At 39.8% G+C, this 19,469-nt stretch overlaps 2 protein-coding genes across 5 annotated transcripts in view; both read left to right on the forward strand.

The window, feature by feature from the left end:
* The window catches only part of pbx1a (pre-B-cell leukemia homeobox 1a), a 55,642-nt gene extending 47,447 nt beyond the window's left edge, over positions 1 to 8,195 (forward strand). For 2 of the 4 annotated variants that reach the window (XM_072441527.1, XM_072441529.1), the window contains exons 5-9: positions 417 to 552; positions 923 to 1,082; positions 2,408 to 2,520; positions 4,387 to 4,476; positions 7,499 to 8,195. In XM_072441527.1, coding sequence (XP_072297628.1) covers positions 417 to 552; positions 923 to 1,082; positions 2,408 to 2,520; positions 4,387 to 4,476; positions 7,499 to 7,591 — 592 coding nt within the window. In that variant the 3' untranslated portion in view covers positions 7,592 to 8,195. The remainder of the gene's footprint in view (positions 1 to 416; positions 553 to 922; positions 1,083 to 2,407; positions 2,521 to 4,386; positions 4,477 to 7,498) is intronic. The other 2 variants (XM_072441530.1, XM_072441531.1) reach the window with 1 other exon arrangement.
* Positions 8,196 to 13,082: 4,887 nt separating this feature from the next.
* prtfdc1b (phosphoribosyl transferase domain containing 1b) lies at positions 13,083 to 18,990 on the forward strand. The gene is made up of 9 exons (XM_072441509.1): positions 13,083 to 13,192; positions 13,376 to 13,482; positions 14,028 to 14,211; positions 15,459 to 15,524; positions 17,433 to 17,450; positions 17,676 to 17,758; positions 17,916 to 17,962; positions 18,058 to 18,134; positions 18,587 to 18,990. The coding sequence occupies exons 1-9, from the start codon at positions 13,151 to 13,153 to the stop codon at positions 18,632 to 18,634; spliced, it is 672 nt and encodes a 223-aa protein (XP_072297610.1). The 5' UTR covers positions 13,083 to 13,150; the 3' UTR covers positions 18,635 to 18,990.
* The last annotated feature ends 479 nt before the right edge of the window (positions 18,991 to 19,469 follow it).

Below are 19,469 nucleotides of genomic sequence, written 5' to 3' on the forward strand. Positions count from 1 at the left end.
TTAGATTGATATATGTGTGGTCTTCAAGGTAATAATGGAATTGTTGTTTAAATTGCACTATAAAAAATGTTGTATAAAACATTTATAATAAGAAAACTGTCACGAAGCTACAAACATGTTAGAAAAGACTTATAGTTGTTATAAAATACATGGATATAAAGTAATATTAGCTCTTTTGCAATATGAACATGAGCACATTTCTGATGGATTGCAAAAATCTGGTAATTGTTATCAAGAGAATACATTTATTTATTTTAATCAATTTTGCTCTCTTATTTGCATCAGAAAATATTTGGGTTTGACATTAATGCATTAAGCAAACTAGCCAAAGTTTTGGAGGTTACATATTCATTTTTGCTTTTTGCAGCCAGAATTCATGCTTCATTCTTATTTTCAAATTATTTTTCTTTCTCCAGGCGAAAGAGGAGGAACTTCAACAAACAGGCGACAGAGATCCTAAACGAGTACTTTTACTCCCACCTCAGTAACCCTTACCCCAGCGAGGAGGCCAAAGAGGAGCTGGCCAAAAAGTGCAGCATCACCGTCTCACAGGTATATAAAAGGCTACTTCAAAACAGTATAACATTCTCCACAAAATATTTGCATTGATGGCAACTATCATGAGATAAGGTAGTGTCTTACCTTTTCCACATGCACCTATTAGGTATTCCAGCTTTGCAGAGATGAATATAAATGCCACAATGATAAGATGATAAGAAAGGTTATCTGCACAAGAGAAATCATCTTTCATACTGTAGATAAAGTCAGAACAGAGAACAGCCTGGGCATTATACTCCTCTACTCCAAATGCCAAAAACTAGTATGTACACATTTAGTGCACAATAGGTCTGTAAATAGAAAACTTATGATGATTAACAGCTGTGTACAAATGTCGCATGTGCTTATACTTGTGTTTGCCCAGGTATCCAACTGGTTTGGGAACAAGAGAATCCGTTACAAGAAAAACATTGGCAAATTCCAAGAGGAGGCCAACATGTACGCAGCGAGGACCGCAGTGAACGCAACCAATGTGTCGGCTCACGGCAGCCAGGCCAACTCCCCCTCCACTCCCAATTCAGCCGGTGAGCTCCAGTCAGAGCAGCATGGGACTGAAACCTAAGCTTCATACTTACTAATATTACTACTTATACGGGGGCCCAACTCAAGATGTCTCTGGGGCTCTTCACTGGCCCCTAACCCCACATTGTTGTTAAATAAATAACTAAAGCCCTTTAATTACTTAATCCTCATTTTGAATTTTCCAGTTTTGTTGTATCTTCTGAGCTGTATTTAAAGTCATGAGTCATTGCCATTCTCATTCTGAGCATTTCTGCCGTCAAATCGTGTTGATTAAACTGTGTGCTATGTAGAAGGCAAGCTTGGGTTGTTGTTCTAACCTTAGTCATTTCCTCTGAGTAGATAGAGCTCTAACACAATACCACATTAAAATTGGGACTAAACTCTGAGCTAAACACAGACAAAACCAGGTCTAAGCTAGGACTAAAGCAGAATTACAGCATTTATAAACGTGAACGCACCCTCAAGTTATAAAGCATGAGATACCAAAGGTCCTCAAGAGCATGTTTGAAGGCCAAAAACAATACAATTATGACATTTGTCCTGTATTTTTTCTGCCTGGCAAAGCTGCTTAAAATCTACCAAAACAGTTCTGGAGTTTCTTGGGTCTTGGGGTCAGAAGGTATTTGAATATAAACCCACCAACATCACCAAAGGATCAAGGATACCAATTTTAGTTGAGTGCACTGCACATAAGCACACTTTACAAATGGGATTTTGGGCTCTAACTGAAGAACTGTGTATCTGAGGCTTCGCGGCAGCCTGTAATCTCCCTAACAGTAGCCTACATCTCTATTGGATTTCTTACATATATTTTCCGTTTTCGTTGTTTCCGTCTCTCCCTCTCTCCCTCCGAGCCTGGATTATTGACCTTTTGCTCTTGTGGACGCTAATTTTTCCTGCCTCTTGTCCGGTTGACCTCGTGCATGCCATTAAGCAGCTCCAAGGGCTGGCCAAGTCTTTTGTCATATAGAGACTTCTTCAACTGTATTGGATTAGGAAGCGGGTGTTGAAATCAAGTTAACCATGCTGTTCTTTACATCTGGGGAGCTGCGGAACATTACAGGACTAAGACTATTCTTCGGGCTTTCCTGCAAAATCAATTACTGCTTCCTTGCTGCTTTAACAAAACAATGCAAAAGCGCTTTTTCGACAGGGTCGTTTTATCATCCTGTATTGGCTGCTCCTAAACCTTTTTTCACTTGAATGTACACATATAGTTAGCTAACCCCTTGGCTTTGCATGACTTTTCTAACTCTGTCCCTCTTCTGTCTCTCTTCTGTCCCCTGTCCTCTCTCCTCTTCTGCTCCAAACCTCCATGTCTTTTCAGGTTCCGCTGGCTCTTTTAACATGTCAAACTCTGGAGACTTGTTCATGAGTGTGCAGTCCCTCAATGGGGACTCGTACCAAGGGGGGCAAGTGGGGGCCAACATTCAATCCCAGGTATGAAAGCTTAGGCTGTAACATACACCATGTGATGTTGTCCTCAGCACCAACACAAAACATTTACTTCTGTTATTTAATCACCAAATATAAACAGTATCACAGTATTTGTCTAAAAAATAATAGAAGAACTTTTAGTTTTGCTCAGTTCATATTCAACCCTTATCTAGATTAGAGGTTGGCAATATATGTTTTTTTTTATTATTGCTATGATGTTGTTTTTAATATTGAGTATATAGTTTATAATCAAATGAAATGCCATAAAAAGAGCAGAGTGAACATACAAATTTAAAACATTGTAAACTTTCAAATAAGCATAGATGATAATTCTGCTCTTTTCTGATTAAATTGACAGACATTTCACATTTATCTGATAACTAAACCAAAGCTTTTACGTTGAAAGACTTGGATTGACATAGTATTGTCTGAATGTCATTATCAGGAGACTCCCAAAAATATCAAGATATACATTTTTCTTAATACCGCCCTTCCCTAAACTATATGCATATTTAATTTTACAGAGCTCTGTCCTTAACATAAAAGTGGCTTCCCTGAATTGCCATTTAACATCCCAAAAATTGCACATTTCTAATAGCCTTTTCAGGTTGAAGCTTTACAAATAAGCAGTTATTGTCAGTGAATAAAAAGTCAATTGATGCAATTTCTTTCTCCCCCCCCCCCTAAATGTCACTCCATACCAGGGGGCTCACTTTTCACACCACGGTTTAGAAATCCTAATATTCCCTGCATGTAATAATGTCTCCGCTCTGGTCAGTCTGGGAAGTGCGATAAACAGAATAGGGTGACCTCCGCAGTCACACAAAGGGTAAAGACTGCCTTAAGCCTCCCATTACCCCATTGTCAAATCCCTGAGTAGACGTCGATAGACACTTTTGGAACCGGTACAGCACTTATCAGCAGCGCGACGGGATTTCACATAGCCAGTGGTGCGGCGTACTCCTGTGACCTTGCCTCAGTGGACTTTGAGGGCCAGGGCTGCGATACCGAGTGTTAAAACTCACACCAAACATTAAGAAATCATCTCCCGTGGTCATGTCCTCCGCTTTTGGCCCCAGCGTCTATCCTCCCGTACCTCTTTCTATTCAGATCAGCTCTTCACAAACGCTTTAGGATGCTTCATAAATATGTAGCAGGGACAATGCTTATAGGAGGGAGAGAGGTCCTCGGGGTTGGGCCTTAAATATTTAAACTCCTGTGGTTTCTAGAGGGTTACTCTCCAAATGATGTGACCTCGCTGTGAATTTGAAAGTAGTGATTAAATTGGTTAAAACTATTTTCTTAGTACGCTTGAAATTCAAAAAGACCTTCACTTTCAAAACCATTTCCAAGTTACGTTTTACATACTCTTTATTTAATTTTAGAGCTAGTCACTACATCTTTACCACTGCATTATTGAGTTAGCCATAGCCCTGCATTGCCAATATATCGGTATTGTATTGTATTGACTGTGTTAGTTAGTATTCATTGCAAACCATGTTACTCAAAAGGTCTATATCAATAGGGAAAATGTATGAATGAGCTTTGTCCACCCAGCAATTTAAGCCCAAATCTCAATTTCGTCCAAGCCTTGTGTTTTGTTTTGTTTATTACTTAAATAAACTTTTATTTCACTCACATAGTAAACACTGAGAAAGATCTGCCTAATTATATTCATTGTGTTATTTAGCATTGGCTGTTATCACGCTTGTATAAGGAGCCAAATCATAGTGGATTGTGTTTGTAACCTTTTCCTGCTCGTGGCACCCTTTCTCTATCAGACTGACCTTTCCTTGTGCATGGCGGTCTTTGTTTAGCCCGAGCGCTGGTGTGACCGGACCCTTTGTTTATGTGTCCCTCTTGTTCCAGGTGGATACCCTTCGCCATGTTATCAGCCAGACCGGAGGATACAGTGACAGCCTCGCAGCCAGCCAGATGTACAGTCCACAGGGCATCAACGTAAGAGCTGTAAACACGCTTTCTCACCGCTATAGACTTGTACTCAGCTAAGGTTGTAAAACAATAAGTTAGATCAATCGAATCAATACAATGCGCTCATTTTCTATAAATAAATCTATATTTTTTTTAAAACATGTGAACGAGAAATGTTCATACTCTCTTACTAAAGTCAAAGTTCGAAGCTTTGACAAGGTCTGAGTTCAGCAGTGGTAACGTTTTGTTTTTTGTAATTATAAAATGTTGGTCCATAATATTGCCTATTTCCACCAAAAGCATTTGATCTAATGTATTCTTTTTTTTAGAATGATGCTTTGAAATATTTTACATCTGAACCAGAAAGTAACACTTTTGATCAAAATACTACTTTCACTATCACTATTTATTTGCTTTAGTTCATGAGAGCAGAATTTCAGAGCTACATCTTGTCAGTTTTGGGTTTCATACCTGCAAAACTAAAACTACTGCATAACTAGGTCATAATAACACAAACTTTTTCATCTTCAGTGGAGGAAAGTCACTTAGTATAACACTATATGATTCTGTGATGCCACTTAGCAGAGATTTGGTGTTGGGCGTCAGGCCAGCGCCTCACCCCCCTGCCTCGGTCGTGCCCTGGGTGCCAGGCAATGAGGCAGGATCTGGACATGCTCCGAGGCTGTCGCTGGATATTAGTGTTAGCGAGGCACCTGCAGTCGACAGCAACAAGGACACAGATGTCATCCAGCCTCCAAAAACCCACTTGGCATTGGCACCACGCAACCGGCGATCACACCTTTCCCCCCTCGCCACCGTACTTAAAATAAAGTTGCTAATTGCTAAAAATAAGCATGCGGGTCGGAAGGGGCGGGGCCTAGGTGTAGCTGTCAGGGCGGGACACACTGGAGGCGGGTACGTATGTAGATTCGCACGGACAGGCGGCGCCGGGCTGAGCAGAATCGATACGACAGTCACGGGGACAGAAAGAGCGCGGCTTTGGGGCTAGCAGTCCAAGCACATTGGTCAGATCATTCATCCACAGGGACAGCCGCGCTGACAGGCCCGCACCCGCCAACACCCCCGGACCTGACAAAAACATGTAGAACGGTGGAGCATGTGAAATCCAGAACACTGAACTAATAAATGAGTATGATTAAACCAATTAACTCTTTTGTTACACATTAATGACTGGTTGTTTTTTCTTATTTCCAGTCAGATACATTTAGATTGAAATCAAATCAAAATATTATACATTTAAGATTCAACACTAGAATTGTTTAAGTAGGAAGAAAAGGAAATGGAAATGCCACAACCGAACAGAGAACGCTGAATACAGCCTGTTTCTTATTGATTGAATTTCAGGGATTTAAGCGGTTTTGGCCTTTATTTATTTTGAAAAATAAATCTGCAGTTAATTTTATTATCATCAATAATTCTATCAAATCCACAGTACATTTCAATAGTGCATTAAAACCTCCATTCAAAAACAATATTAAATGTCCATAGCCCCTGCTGAGTGAATCGTTTCTCTTCAAGTTAAAGGAAAAAAGGGTAAAAATTGTTAATAATTACTATAGTGTTAGCTTCATTGTACTGTTTAGCATGAAAATACTTTTTTCCCCCAAGCGCGCTGTGAATTAAGTGCAGCATCTACTTAATATTTACTTGTATTTTTCTTTGCTGAGATCCACTGACTGAGCTCACACGGTTCACCTCGTCTCTTTTTTATCCTTGAACGGCAATTACACCCCTGAAATTGCTAGTGGGTGTTGCCGTTTCCCAGGGAAATGTTTTTTTTTTTCCTTCTTTCATTTCTTCTTTCACTTGTGCTTCTGAATAAGATGACAGACAGTCTTTACGCAAAATAACAGGGTTTGGAAATGAGAGGCTGCCACGACACGTTCGCTGCTCACACTAATAGCACGGAAATTGCAATTAATGTCCGTAATGGTCTTTAGTCAACTTTTTACTGCGATTTGAGGAGGCTTTCAATTTAAAGACCTATTTTTATTGTGATAATGTATTCTTTTTATCAGCCATCTTGGGTGTATATTCGGAAATATGGGGGAGTCTGTCCTTACTTTAGAGCAGAAGAACAAAGTGAAATTTTTAAAAGGCACATTGGAGGCTGTTTATCTGTCATTATAAGTGAAACTGTAGACAGCTCTGGTAGCTATTGTTCTGTTTGGACTCAAAAACTGGAAAATACAACAATTTGAATTCTTTTAGGCGCTTAATAGTATAAGCAATCAGTATCTTCTTTTTGACATTATGATGTGATATTGTATTTATAATTTACCCCATTAACTCAGTTTAAATCAGAGGAACACCCATATTCCATGCTACTCTGTAAAAAATATATACAATTAAATCTGGTTCTACAATTAAAACAGTTGTGCAGTATCAATTAAATGTGATTTCAAAGGCCTCTTAAAACCTCTTGTGATGACGTTGGAATTTTTCTTTATTCCATTTTTTTTGTCCTCCATCTGTTAAAAGGGAACTCTTAAGCTCTTATATATGTTGTACTTAAGAATCAGGGTCAGTTTAAGTTAATTTTGAAAAGGAATTGTCAAAACCAAACAAATGCTCAAACTATCGTCAAACAGACCTTCCCTCCAGACACCAGCTTTATCTGATTTAAATTTAACAAAAATCAGATTTTCCTGTGTGCTGAACTTGTTTCTACTTATAATTAGAGTAAATCAGACATCAGAATACAAAATCACAGAGGGTCAGACTCCAGACAATTGTTTGTACACCAAAGAGTTCAGAAACAGTTTCAGTTTGAATTTGGGCTCATTTTACTCAGGCGTTTTAGGAAAAATAGGGTGTTAGTAAACTGCCCTTTATTGGGAATTTTACAAAACATATCAAGAAATCATAAACTGAACCCATAACACACATGACATAATACATTTTTTATTGAAGCGTCTTATTTTCAATGTAACTCAATGGGTCGACAGCCATGTGTGATCGTGATGCGCTGTCGCGTTGTGCATTGTTTTCTCCGCTCATGGTCATTTTGCGTGTCATGTGTCCGCAGACAAACGGGGGCTGGCAGGATGCCCCGACTCCTTCGTCAGTGACATCGCCCACAGAAGGTCCCGGAAGCGTCCATTCGGATACTTCCAACTGAATCTCGTCCATCGCTTCGTCACACATCTACACACAGGAAACATGGACTGACCTTGCTATCCACAGTATTATACAGAGGAGTTCGCTGTCCCGCCGCGTGGAGAGGTACAGCAAAATCCAGACCAATCCAAAACACTTGTTCTCTACAGTCGGACACTTGGGATACAAAAATACAAAGATGTTTCAAATTGTAATCGATGGAGATGTTTGTACAGATTTCACATTCTATTCAGAGGGCTGGGGTTACTTACTCACTCATAATGTTTTCACACATCATGATAAAATGTTATGATAAAGAAACCATTCTCCATTCTACCTCTCAGCCACATGAAAACAGAAAAACGTCAGTGACCATTATTTGTTTTGTAAAAATGAAACTTTTTTGTCTTTGCAAGCAAGAGGCACATCTTCTTACTTACGTACATTTTGTTGTCTCTCACTTATTCTATGGTACGCCATTTAGACTTAAATATTGCTCAGTTGTTTACAATGTGTGCTTGATAAAGTCTGTCCATCTCCCCCTCTGTCTCCTGCTGTCAGGAGGTCTAAGGTAACCCTGTGAAGTATGTTATCTGTAAAACAATAAAGAAATACTTGTCATCCAAGTGGACATGCCTGACGTCATTCATTCAGCTCAAACCTTCTTTTATTCTGTGGAAGAAAACAGCATCTTAATGTCTTCTTTGGCCTCATAGAAACCGATGCCAAAGGCCGTTTGCTTAGCCGAAATTGTGTTCACAAATTGGCGAGTGAAGTACATAAGTATGCATTTTACTCCAGATTTAATCATCGTATAAAAATGCAATTACTGCTGTGACGTGCAGGGCAATCAAGACGAGCAGTGATTTACCCATAATATAAAAAAAGGACCTTGTGTCACAAATATATAATAATATAAATACTTTTCCCCCACTTCTGCCTGCTGAAGCATGGCTGGAAGTCATGGTGTCTCTTTAGTTTCATAACATAGTTTCAAACTTTTCACATTAAAGGCGTAATGGACAATTTTTCGACAATTGGGAACTCAGGCGGAAGTGCGCATGCGCACTCTACCCGTGCGGACACGTATTAGCGCGACAGATCGCATCGCTCGTCTCCTATAGATTTCCGTCTCTTGATTTCCGTGTCTTTCTCTGTCTTAATTTTGTCCCATACACTGAGGGAACTATATTATGATAGATCCATGCGCTTAGACACGGGGAAACATGCTGCTCATGGGGACGAGCTGCACGAGGCTGCATGTGAGCAGTAGGTGCGTTCTATGACTGATACGTGGCAGGACTAATCGGCAGTCCACACCACGAGGAAATAAGACTGATTTGGTGCCAAAAAATTGTCCATTACGCCTTTAAGTACCAGCATATTTGAACATATTTGGCCATCAGGTCTAATACAGGATTGTTCCAGGTCCAAACTATAGCTTAAAGAGGTCTCAAATAGGATACACTCTCACACTAGTTGTAAACAAAGATAAACCAGAAAGAGGACAAACGTGGATTGAAATGAGCTGCAGAGGAATTCGCGTACATGTACATGTACCACAGTTTGAGAACCACTGACCGAGAGGTAGTTTGTGTAATGAATTTTGAGATCCGAGACCAGTTTCTGTGTTTTCTTTTTGTTTTCTTTTTCACTTTCGCGTGCAAATTTTATCCACTAAATATTGATGAACACCCCGAGTCTGCTTGGCCATCCATAAAAGTCACCGCACGCCACTGATTTACAGTGTGAAATCAATATTTGTTTTGCCTGCCCTCATTTATTGTTTTTTAATGGTTGCCACTGCATTTTATACTCATGTTATTCTCCTGGTTACCTGCAGATATAGACAATATTTTCCTTATTATTCAAGAATCTGCGTTAGCTAAAGCCTTGCTAAAAGCGCCAATAAATAACAGCGTTCATTGATGCACTGTTTTTAAAGCGTTCTAATCAGCCCCGGGATGCATTGACCAGTGAGACAGACCTTTCACAAGACACTGCATATCACTTTGTGCAGAAAACAAACTTTATCAACGAGCTCCGTAACCCACTTTGTTTTCTAATACATTACAACAATCCACTTAAACAGGAAGCCAATTATCTTAATAGAGTTTTACTTGTGCACGCAGTAGACCCAGATGTCGTATTAAATGCAGTTATTGAAGCCCTGTTCTTTAAAATGCTTAAGAAAATACTGGCATCCACATTTTAACACCTTGAAATAACATTTTGTGTTGGTTGTGGGAGTGTTTTTGTATAGTTTTTTGGGCATTCTTAGTTTTAGAAGTCATTGAAGGTTACTATCACAGCGTGTTGAATTGTTATAGGCCTACTGTATCTTCAAATGGCGTCTGTCCAATACATTTAGGTTAATGAACACCAAAATCAAGATCACTGTTCGATGTTTGCAAAAATCTATGTCCTCAGTAATTCTCTGGGACAGTTTATAGTTTACACAAATGGATTTTGATTGGGAATGGTATGAAGTCTGTCCTTGTACAATCCAAACAGTGCAAACCAGACCAATGACAATATCTGGGTGGACAGTGGGGTGTCCGAGAGAATTACTTTCAGGAGCAAGTGAATATTCATAATTGGCCAGCGCAGGGGTTTTTCGGGCGGAGGGCGAGGGCTGTGACTGCTGACGGAGTGCGAAATGCCAGCGTTAGACTGCTCCTCTCCTAACCCCTAGGGGCATGAGAAGTGGGTCTGCTGCTGCCTTCACTGCTCCATCAAAACAATGTGACACCAAAATACTGTGGTGGGCAGAAGTAGGAGCGTGGTGGGAAAGGATCTTGCCTAAATGTGCTTTAGAATTTTCGCGTTTTTTGTTTGAATTTTTTCAGATATGGAGAAGATTATGATTAGCTAAGTTTATCCTTGAACTGACACATCTTCAAATACAGTTCGAATACTCATTGAAAGAGTCATTTTATATTAAAAATCAGAAGAAGCTCATTGGAACTAGTAGCCAAATAAACATGAGCAGCTACATAGTTAAACACCAATAATCAATGTATACTCTAGGGTTCTATAGTTTCTAATAGCATGTTCCCATAACGTGGCTTTTGATTGTGATACAATATCTCTTACTAAGAACTAATAAATACTATAGCTCTCTGATCATTCTGCTATTAGGGATATGAATGGTACAAGTTGAGCGCTGTTGGCACAAAATGTCAGCCTCGTCATGTCAGTCTGCCCCAGGACAGTGGTGACTACAAAAGAAGTTTAGCCCCACCAGCTTGTGACAGAGGAGGAGTTGCTAAATGATAGATGGCGTCAATCTTATGGAAATTAGCCATTAGCAGTAGCCCACTACACATAATATAACATGATTAATATTAGAAGTGGAGATGGCTATAGATGGTGTGTAGGTCTATACAATTACTAACAAAATATAGGCCAAACAGAAGCCAATTTTATCTTAGTCTCAACACCTCTGTGCTCCTCTGAGGTGTGGCGCTGTGCTGGCTGATTGAAATCTAATGTTTCTGTTGACATCTGCCTCCCCAGCTGTCACTGCTGCGCTGCTTGTAATTACAGCCGCCGAGCAGAGGCATGGGTGGGTGGCCCAGACACCTTGTCCTGGCCCGGCGATGGCAAACGGCACGCTGCCTTAATGTGCACTGACACGCCATACCATTGCCTGCTGCTCTGACCCCCAACCAGCTGACCACAGCCACCCCCCCTTACAGTCAGTGTCCCAAATTTACACGTTCACACACTGTCAGCCTGGTCGGGGTGTGGTGCCTGCAAATTACACATGTACAAGTCATTTTGTGACTTGATGTGAGTCAGAGTATAGCTTCTAGAATATAAGCAACAAAATTGTATATATATTTCCTTTGTTCATTAGAAATATTTCCCCAAGAACAGCTGGGTTGAACCAACATTTCTGCAGTGGTGAGTGAGGTGTCTCTACCTGAGCCATCGCTTTAATAAGATTTTATTCATTCTAATGGCTTTGGTGGCTACCTGAAAATAGCATTGACCCATTAACTGGTGATGGTCCAGAATAGTCACTGAAAAGTAGTTGTCTATGTTAATTGTCAATTAACATAAAATTTGGAGGAAAGCCAAGTTTTTATTTCAAGCTTAACTTCTTTTTCATATTTGGGGAAAAAAATAATCCGTCTTTGAACATAAATGGCGTATTAAGGTATAATTTATTGTCTGTTTACAGCAGCGTCCTCAAGCCTTGGTCAAGGAAGAGAGTAGGCCAATCAATAGTTTATCTTTATCAGGTACTCAACAGTGTTGAATGATAATCAAACAGATTACAATAGGATTGGAATGTCCCAAAACAAGTCTAACAGGTAAAAGAAAAAAGGGCAGGGCAGTATCAGACTATAACTCCTCCCAGAGGGCAGGGCTAATCTAGTTCTGAGCAGTATAAAGTCGAACCTCTCAGGCTGCGCCATCAGAATGACAATGACTGTCAGATGGAAGTTGAAACGTCTTATTATTTTATTATGTGTATAAAAAAATGTCCAGATGACTGCCTTTCAAACTGTATCTACTATCCATAAGTGTGTAAGAACACAGCTAGAATAGCCTAGGACTAGTCCTAAATATGAAGGCCTGACACTAACAAGACTTGCATTTGTTTTCAGCTTCATAATCTTTTGTTTGTGATTTCACAAAATTCAATTGTAAAAAATAGATACAGTCCAAGGACAACATTTTGACACCAAAACAAAACAATGTTTTTTCCTTGACGTGGGGATATTGTTTAACCCTCAGGCAATTGTGTTGCCATGGCAATTCTGAGTTAGGCCAGTTGCACAATCAGAAATAAGGGGAAAACAAGGTCATGCACTGTAGTTTTGAATGAATAAAGTAGATACTTTCGATATGTCTACTCTGTACCTATGAGTACGAATGACCTTCAGCCTCATCTGCACACTACAAAATCTATAGAACAACTGAACCACAACAATAAGGCACGGGCAGAGAACATGGGTGAAACATCAACCATAGGCAACCATAATGCATTTTGTTACATTATGCACATATTTGGTTAAGCATGCAACAGAGACCTACTGCATTTCAAGACGGAGTATTTATTTAGTGTGGAACGATTTAGACCCATTAAATAAAACTAAATATCTAGACTCTGGTAATGTTGCCAGCAAATGTGTTCAATGGGTCCTTATGTGGCCCTTGATAAAAAAAAAGCCTCTGAATGTGGTTTACTGCACCGCTCCTCTTTTTTTTTTATAACCTTTGCTCTAAGATAATATACCATAATAATATGATCAAATACGTTTCATTGAACATATATGAAGAACATCTTAATTGAAAGTACATAAGAATAGGTTGCTCTCCGCACTGGCTGCAATCATTCGTGGTGTTCTGGCGCCTCTAGCGTCCGCGCGGCGCCATAGCACCGCACCAGGGCCGCTTCCATTTGTTGGCGGTTCCACACAAACAGGGAGACATTCCTTCACCCCGGTGCTGCTCCTCCTCCTCCTCCTTTCTGCTCCCACTGGAACAAGCTCTTGCGCAAACTTGCCACGCCAGTAAATCTGAGGCCACTGGAACCTTTTTGTGCGTGCGCCCGCCGGAAAACAACATGGCAGACGATGTCTCTCCAAAAGGACGCGACGGGATTGTGGTAATTGCATGTGAGATCTGACCAAAATGTGCAAAACACTCTAAGGGGAAGTTGAAGTCTGCGTGCAATCTGTGCATGGAGCGCGCCAACTGTGGACGCCACTTGTAGCTGAGAGAGAACTATGGCACGTGGAAGGGGCGCGCACTAATATGCAAACTAATAAATTCTTCTTTTTCTGTTCAGATTGAGGATGATTGGCCGGGGTACAGTTTAGATTTGTTCAGTTATCCAACGCACTACGCCGGGGACTTGGACTGTGTCTTCATCCCGCACGGAGTGATCATGGACAGGTACTTTGGCCCCCACACGCGCCCCCAATGTGAGGACGTGCTCTCAAATGGCCCCTCGCACCAGAATGGGGAATGTCACTGTTTTCCAAAGTCTCCTCCTAAAGTTATAATCTCAGTAGGGAAAACAAAACAGCAGATGTTCCTGTGAGACTGTAATTTCAAGACAGGATTATACTGTATGTGTTTGTCAAAATAAGATAATAAAATGTAAAAATATAGGAGATGCTGTCCATAATGAATAGCCAGACTTTGAATTATGATCATTGTGTGTGAAATGCAATGCTATCCACGTTTCAAAACAAGTGGATATTTTGAGTATGAAAACCAGTGATTAAGTTAGATACAGACTTAGTGGCAATGTAAAAAAAAAAAAAAATGTTTGTAGAAAAGTTGTCCCACTAACGTGCTGGTTGTAAGTTTGATCACTACAACCAGCGTTTCCGACTGACATTGTGTCTTTGTGCAATACTCTCATTGCACTCATTTGTATCATTTCAACTTCTAGTGGCACCGAGTCTTATTTGTCATGTTTTGTGTTTCCTCAGGACAGAACGCCTGGCCCGGAACATCATGGATGAGCTGGGGAACCATGCCATCGTGGTGCTGTGTGTTTTGAAGGGAGGATACCAGTTCAGTGCAGACCTCGTGGACAAGATTAAAGCCCTGAGCTGCAACTCCAACCGCTCTATCCCCATGAGGGTGCACTTTATCCGACTCAAAAGCTACCTGGTGAGGGCTCTGTGGTGGGACACAAAAGACATGCACTTGGTTCTTGATGTTACAAAGATGCTACGACATCACTGCACTGCTAACATTACTGTATTTGAGGCTTAAGACCTTAGAATACTGTTACATACATTTACTACACAACACAGCCAAAGCTATGTCTATGTGGGCTGTAACTTCTATTACTACTGCGATTTCAGCAATTATCGCCATTCACCATTTTAAAATACGACTTACTGCAGCTGAAATGTGTGGATTTTACATGTTTTGATGGCGATTGCCCCGACACTGCATTCTCTTAGACTTTATTCTTTAGACTTGATTCTTTAGACCCCCTCCTCCCTGTACCTCCGTCACCTAGCAACAGAGACCCGCCGCTAATGCTGATGCTAACGCTAATGCTAAGACCACGGCGCGAGAGGAAATGTTCCATCAAAATAAAAGAGGAAGTGAAGGCATTAATTGCTGGCCAATTGTGAAATACACAATATCTGCAATGCACTTTTTTCATGGCGTCTCGAGGAGAATATAATCCATGAGTTTTTCACACAATGGGTAGGGGGCGCTATAGAGTACATTTGTTACATGGGTATTAATTATTTCCAATCAGACCATAAAAACGCATTAGTGAGTGAAATATGAGCTCCGTAGATTAATTCCATTAGGCGTGACTTGCCCTTGAAAAAAACAGGAAATTAAACCTTTTTTGAGGGCGTGTTACGCAGACCGTAAGGAATATCAGCATTTTTTTTAATAAAAAAAAAAAAAAAGTCAAACATGGCGGCGCCACTTTGATTCAACATGGCTGACTTCCTGTTTATCATACAGCGATGCTGCCAGGTGTGTTTACTCGTCAAAGGTAGCTCTATCAATGTTCCACGTGTCATGTGCCTAGGCCAAAGATTAAGCGTTTCATGTTTTTTCTTTTTTGAACTAGTCGGGCGACGGGCGTTCTCGCAACCTCCATTTTATTCAACTTCGGGCCGAGCCGATCGCGTCTATGTCCCCATGTGGGACATTCATCAATATTCAGGGGTCAAAAATGCCCAAGTTGTGGCAAAAAACCATGAAAGAATAATAATAATAATAATAATAATCAGAAACCTGGCAAGAACACAGACTCGTTGCATTCCATTCCATGGAATGGCTCGAGCCAATTACTTGTGCTTATAATGTATTTCAAATATTAGACGTTTACAGTTTTGTATACACACAGACTACACCATGGGCTTATTGTTGTGTCTCCTCAGAATGACCAGTCGACTGAGGATCTGCACATAGTTGGAGCGGAGGATCTGTCATTTCTAACGGGAAAGGTAAAATTACATAATGCACAACATGAAACAAATGTGTCACAGAGAGGAATGTTTACTCCAGATGTAATACAGTACTACTAGAGTGTAGTGAGGCAGTTTGTCCTGAAGAGGGCAGCCTCCATCCACTGCTGGGTCCATCTAGTCCTCAGGCTTATGGCAGTGGCTACATCCTCCATCCAGTGACTATGACATGTTTACGTCCACATCACTGACATCATTATCTGATTTATGGAGTTCAGGCTATTGACATGTCATGAACATTATACAAACTAATGCTGGCAAGACAAAAACAAATTTGAAGATGTTAAAGAATCATTTTTTTTTTTTTTAATTGATTGTTCTTTATCTTTCAAATACAACAGATACTCTAAAAATCACATGTCTCCTGCTGTCTTGTACAGTGTGTTACTTGTAAACCAAAAACACCTAACACCAATTGGATCTAATCATTGGGTTATCTGATTATTCTAGCTGTCTTCTTGTTACTGGCCATGTGAATGTACGCACGAAAGAGTCTTGGATTGCAGTGGTGGTGTAGATAAGAAGAGGGCTAATACGTCAATATTTGTACAATCATGACAAATGGCCAACACCCAAAAATGATTTCACCCTCTGTAATGTATTGCAGTTACATTACACATTACTCAGCTTTATGGCACCTCATAAGAATGCATTGTGTGGCACAGATATTAACAGCTGATTAGCTTAATGAAATGTCACTTAAGTACATTTTTAAAAAAGAATTTCAGATAGTTGCGTCTAGGAGTTTTTTCTCACGATATTTGTAGTTTGCATGAATACACAGTTATTACGCAACAGGTCTAGCACAAATCTACAGCTATTAAATTTCGGCCGTTTTGAAGTATTGCCCTGTGAGTTAGGTGTGCCGGCCATAAACAAGAACATAGTAGAACAAAGTAGGGGCAGCTTTACGTGTTAACACTTCATACACCACATGAAAATTGGGACTAAACTCAGAGCTAAATCTAAACTCGACCTGGACATAGACAGGATCAAACCCAGTGTGCATCAGGACTTCACACCAGAACAAAGTCACGCTGTCACAAACTGTATTTTAAGTGCACTCGAAACAGAAATCATTGAATTGCACTTGTGATGTAACGTCCAGCTAATGTTAGACTCTTCCTCTTGACTCAAGAGTTTGGCCAGAACATGAAAGAATTGACTGTGTGACAAGACATGAGTAGTAGTGAATAGAAGGCCTATGTGTTTCATGGACCGTGAGAGCATCATTGACAAGACAAAACATGCTTTCATACTTAACTGAACCTTTTGTTAAAGTATTGCACGCATATGGTAATATTAAAATGTTAGAAAACGCATCAATAATCAACACTTAACCACAGAGTAGACCCTGCCTGTAGTTCCCCCAGCAAATAAATAGATGGTGACTATTCATATAAATAGTACGCAGTTGTCTCTTGTTGATTAGAGAAGCATTTGCAGAATTTTAGCTATTTCTTTTGTGTCTTCCGTAGTGTATAAATATATATCGACGTTCCAGCCTGGATTGTTGAACTTGTTTATTCCTTTGTGCAATTTGTATGGTAATTTTCCAAATGAAGCTTTAACATCACAGCATGTCTTAGGTGTGTCCTTCATCAACCTAAAGTGAAATGGTAACAAACTACTACAGATACAGAACACGCCACAATAGATGCACATTTGTAAATAACCTTGCTCCAGTAAAATGTGCCCATTTTTCAGGACAAAGTGTTCATCCTCACATTGCACTCCCCTAACTCTTCCCATGAGCCATAATGAAGAGCTGTTATAGTTACTTCTCACTGGCATATTTCCTTTTTACACTTGATCAATAGCGTTTATGATTCTAAGTAATGATATGCTTTCTTTCCTCCCCCTCTCTCCCACATATTCTATCAAAAGAACGTTCTGATTGTCGAGGTAAGTCAAATATGGTTGTAATTTGTTTATCTTTGATTTTCATTTATTATGACACAAGTTTGTGTGGCTACTCCGATGACCTATATTCACATTTTGGATTTTGTACACGTGAATTATTCTGACATCACCGTGTTTTTATGACACATGACTAACCTCTCTTTACCTCTCTTATCACAAATCAGAGGTTGTTTGTCTACATTGTTTCTTCTTCCTCATTTTTTCCAGGCCATAGTAGACACTGGGAAGACTATGAAAGCGCTCCTGAAGCATGTAGAAGCTTTCAAGCCTAACATGATCAAAGTTGCCGGGTAAGTTATGGCTGCAGTTACTTTAAACAAAACCAGCCTGGCTTTCTTTGTGAATCACTCCATTTAGTCTAGACAAAGGCAAAGAAGTGTTACGGCACAGTTTCTTGGCCTATGACTATCGAGCACCTGAAATGAACTTCCTGCTTCTATTTTTCAGGCTGCTGGTCAAACGAGTACCACAGTATTCATCATGGCTTCCTGACTGTATGTATCATTGTGTCTATAACCATATTTGTTGATCGGTGCCACAGTAAAGGTGAATCATTATCTTACATCTTATGATTTATCTTATCTTTCAGATGTTGGTTTTGAAATTCCAAATCGTTTTGTGGTTGGTTACGCCTTAGACTACAATGAGTATTTCAGAGATCTCAATGTAAGTTGCTAAGATTGATTCATAATAGCCAAAGTGGGGCGGTTATTAAGAAACCATCTCAATACCCCTTTGTTTAAACCTGAACAAAACCAGTACTATGTTAGTACTTGTTTTGACAGAAGACTAAGATTTGATTGCAGAAAAAAAGGAATTAAACCAGGTATTAACTGATAGAAAAGTAGATTGAACTGAACTAACTTTGGAAACCAGTTTCAAATAATTCCAAAACCTGTTATACAGTAATAATGAAAAAGGCAGGAATTTGCCAGAACTAAATCAAGACCAAAACAAAGTCAAAACTAGGACTAAGACTATGGTTATAATCCAGCCCAGAGCAAAAATACAAAATGAATGAATTAAACAGGTCAGAACAGGGGCTGGAATACTACCACTGTTTTAGAACTGGTGGTGGTGCAGAGATTTTGAATATTACAGTATGTTTTGCCTTTCAGCACATTTGCGTCATCAGTGAGAGTGGAAAGTTGAAGTACAAGATTTAAAGCTGAGATGCTCTCAGAAGATGGGACTGCCACACAGATGTCATCTAACAGCCAGGCCTGGACTCGCTTCATGGAATGCCACTGCCTTACAGCTGCTATCGAGACATTTGATCTCAAAGCAATTCTGTTTTGATTTAACATTCCTTCTAGCTTATGGTTCAACAATAGGCATAGGACTTAAACTGGAATCTGACCACAAGAGGTTTTGTATTTTTGACGGGAGACCATTTTAGAAACAGACTTTGATGTCTATCCATAACGCAGGAAATTGTTTTATAAAGGGTGTTTTTTACGTAATCCACTGTAAGAGAAACCAGTTCACATTTTAGAAAATACATTTGATCTGTTACACTGAATATTTCCAAGCAGGTATGTGTCTTTGTGTAACATGTTTATGCAAAATGGCAGTCTTCCAATTATAGAAACTTGTCCTTTTCCTCTTGTCCATAGGGCTTTCACTGTATTACATTTCTCTACTTATCAGATTGAATAACACCTCCAACCGTCGATTACTGGGCCAAAATAGTATCTGGCAAAAACATTTGAACCTCATGTTACTAATCTTTAGTTATAAAATAGGTTAACGGAAAAATGAACTTGTGGTGCAAACAATGGATAGATACGTTTGTTTAAAGCAGGATCGCTCTTTGTTTACCTGACACATGACTCCCAGACTTTAAGCAGGGAACGACAACAACAAAAACACTTTTCTCCCGAGAGTACCAGGGATTACATTAAATTGACTATGTGACCTTTTAACTGTAATGGACCATACAAAGATGCCATTATATAGAGCTAAGTACAACTGTGAACCGTCTCCCTCTAGAACTTAAGA

The sequence above is a fragment of the Eucyclogobius newberryi genome, unplaced genomic scaffold (genome assembly GCF_026437365.1).
Source record: "Eucyclogobius newberryi isolate DKJ021-1_F unplaced genomic scaffold, fEucNew1.0.hap1 SCAF_12, whole genome shotgun sequence".
NCBI classification, from domain to species: Eukaryota; Metazoa; Chordata; class Actinopteri; order Gobiiformes; family Gobiidae; genus Eucyclogobius; species Eucyclogobius newberryi.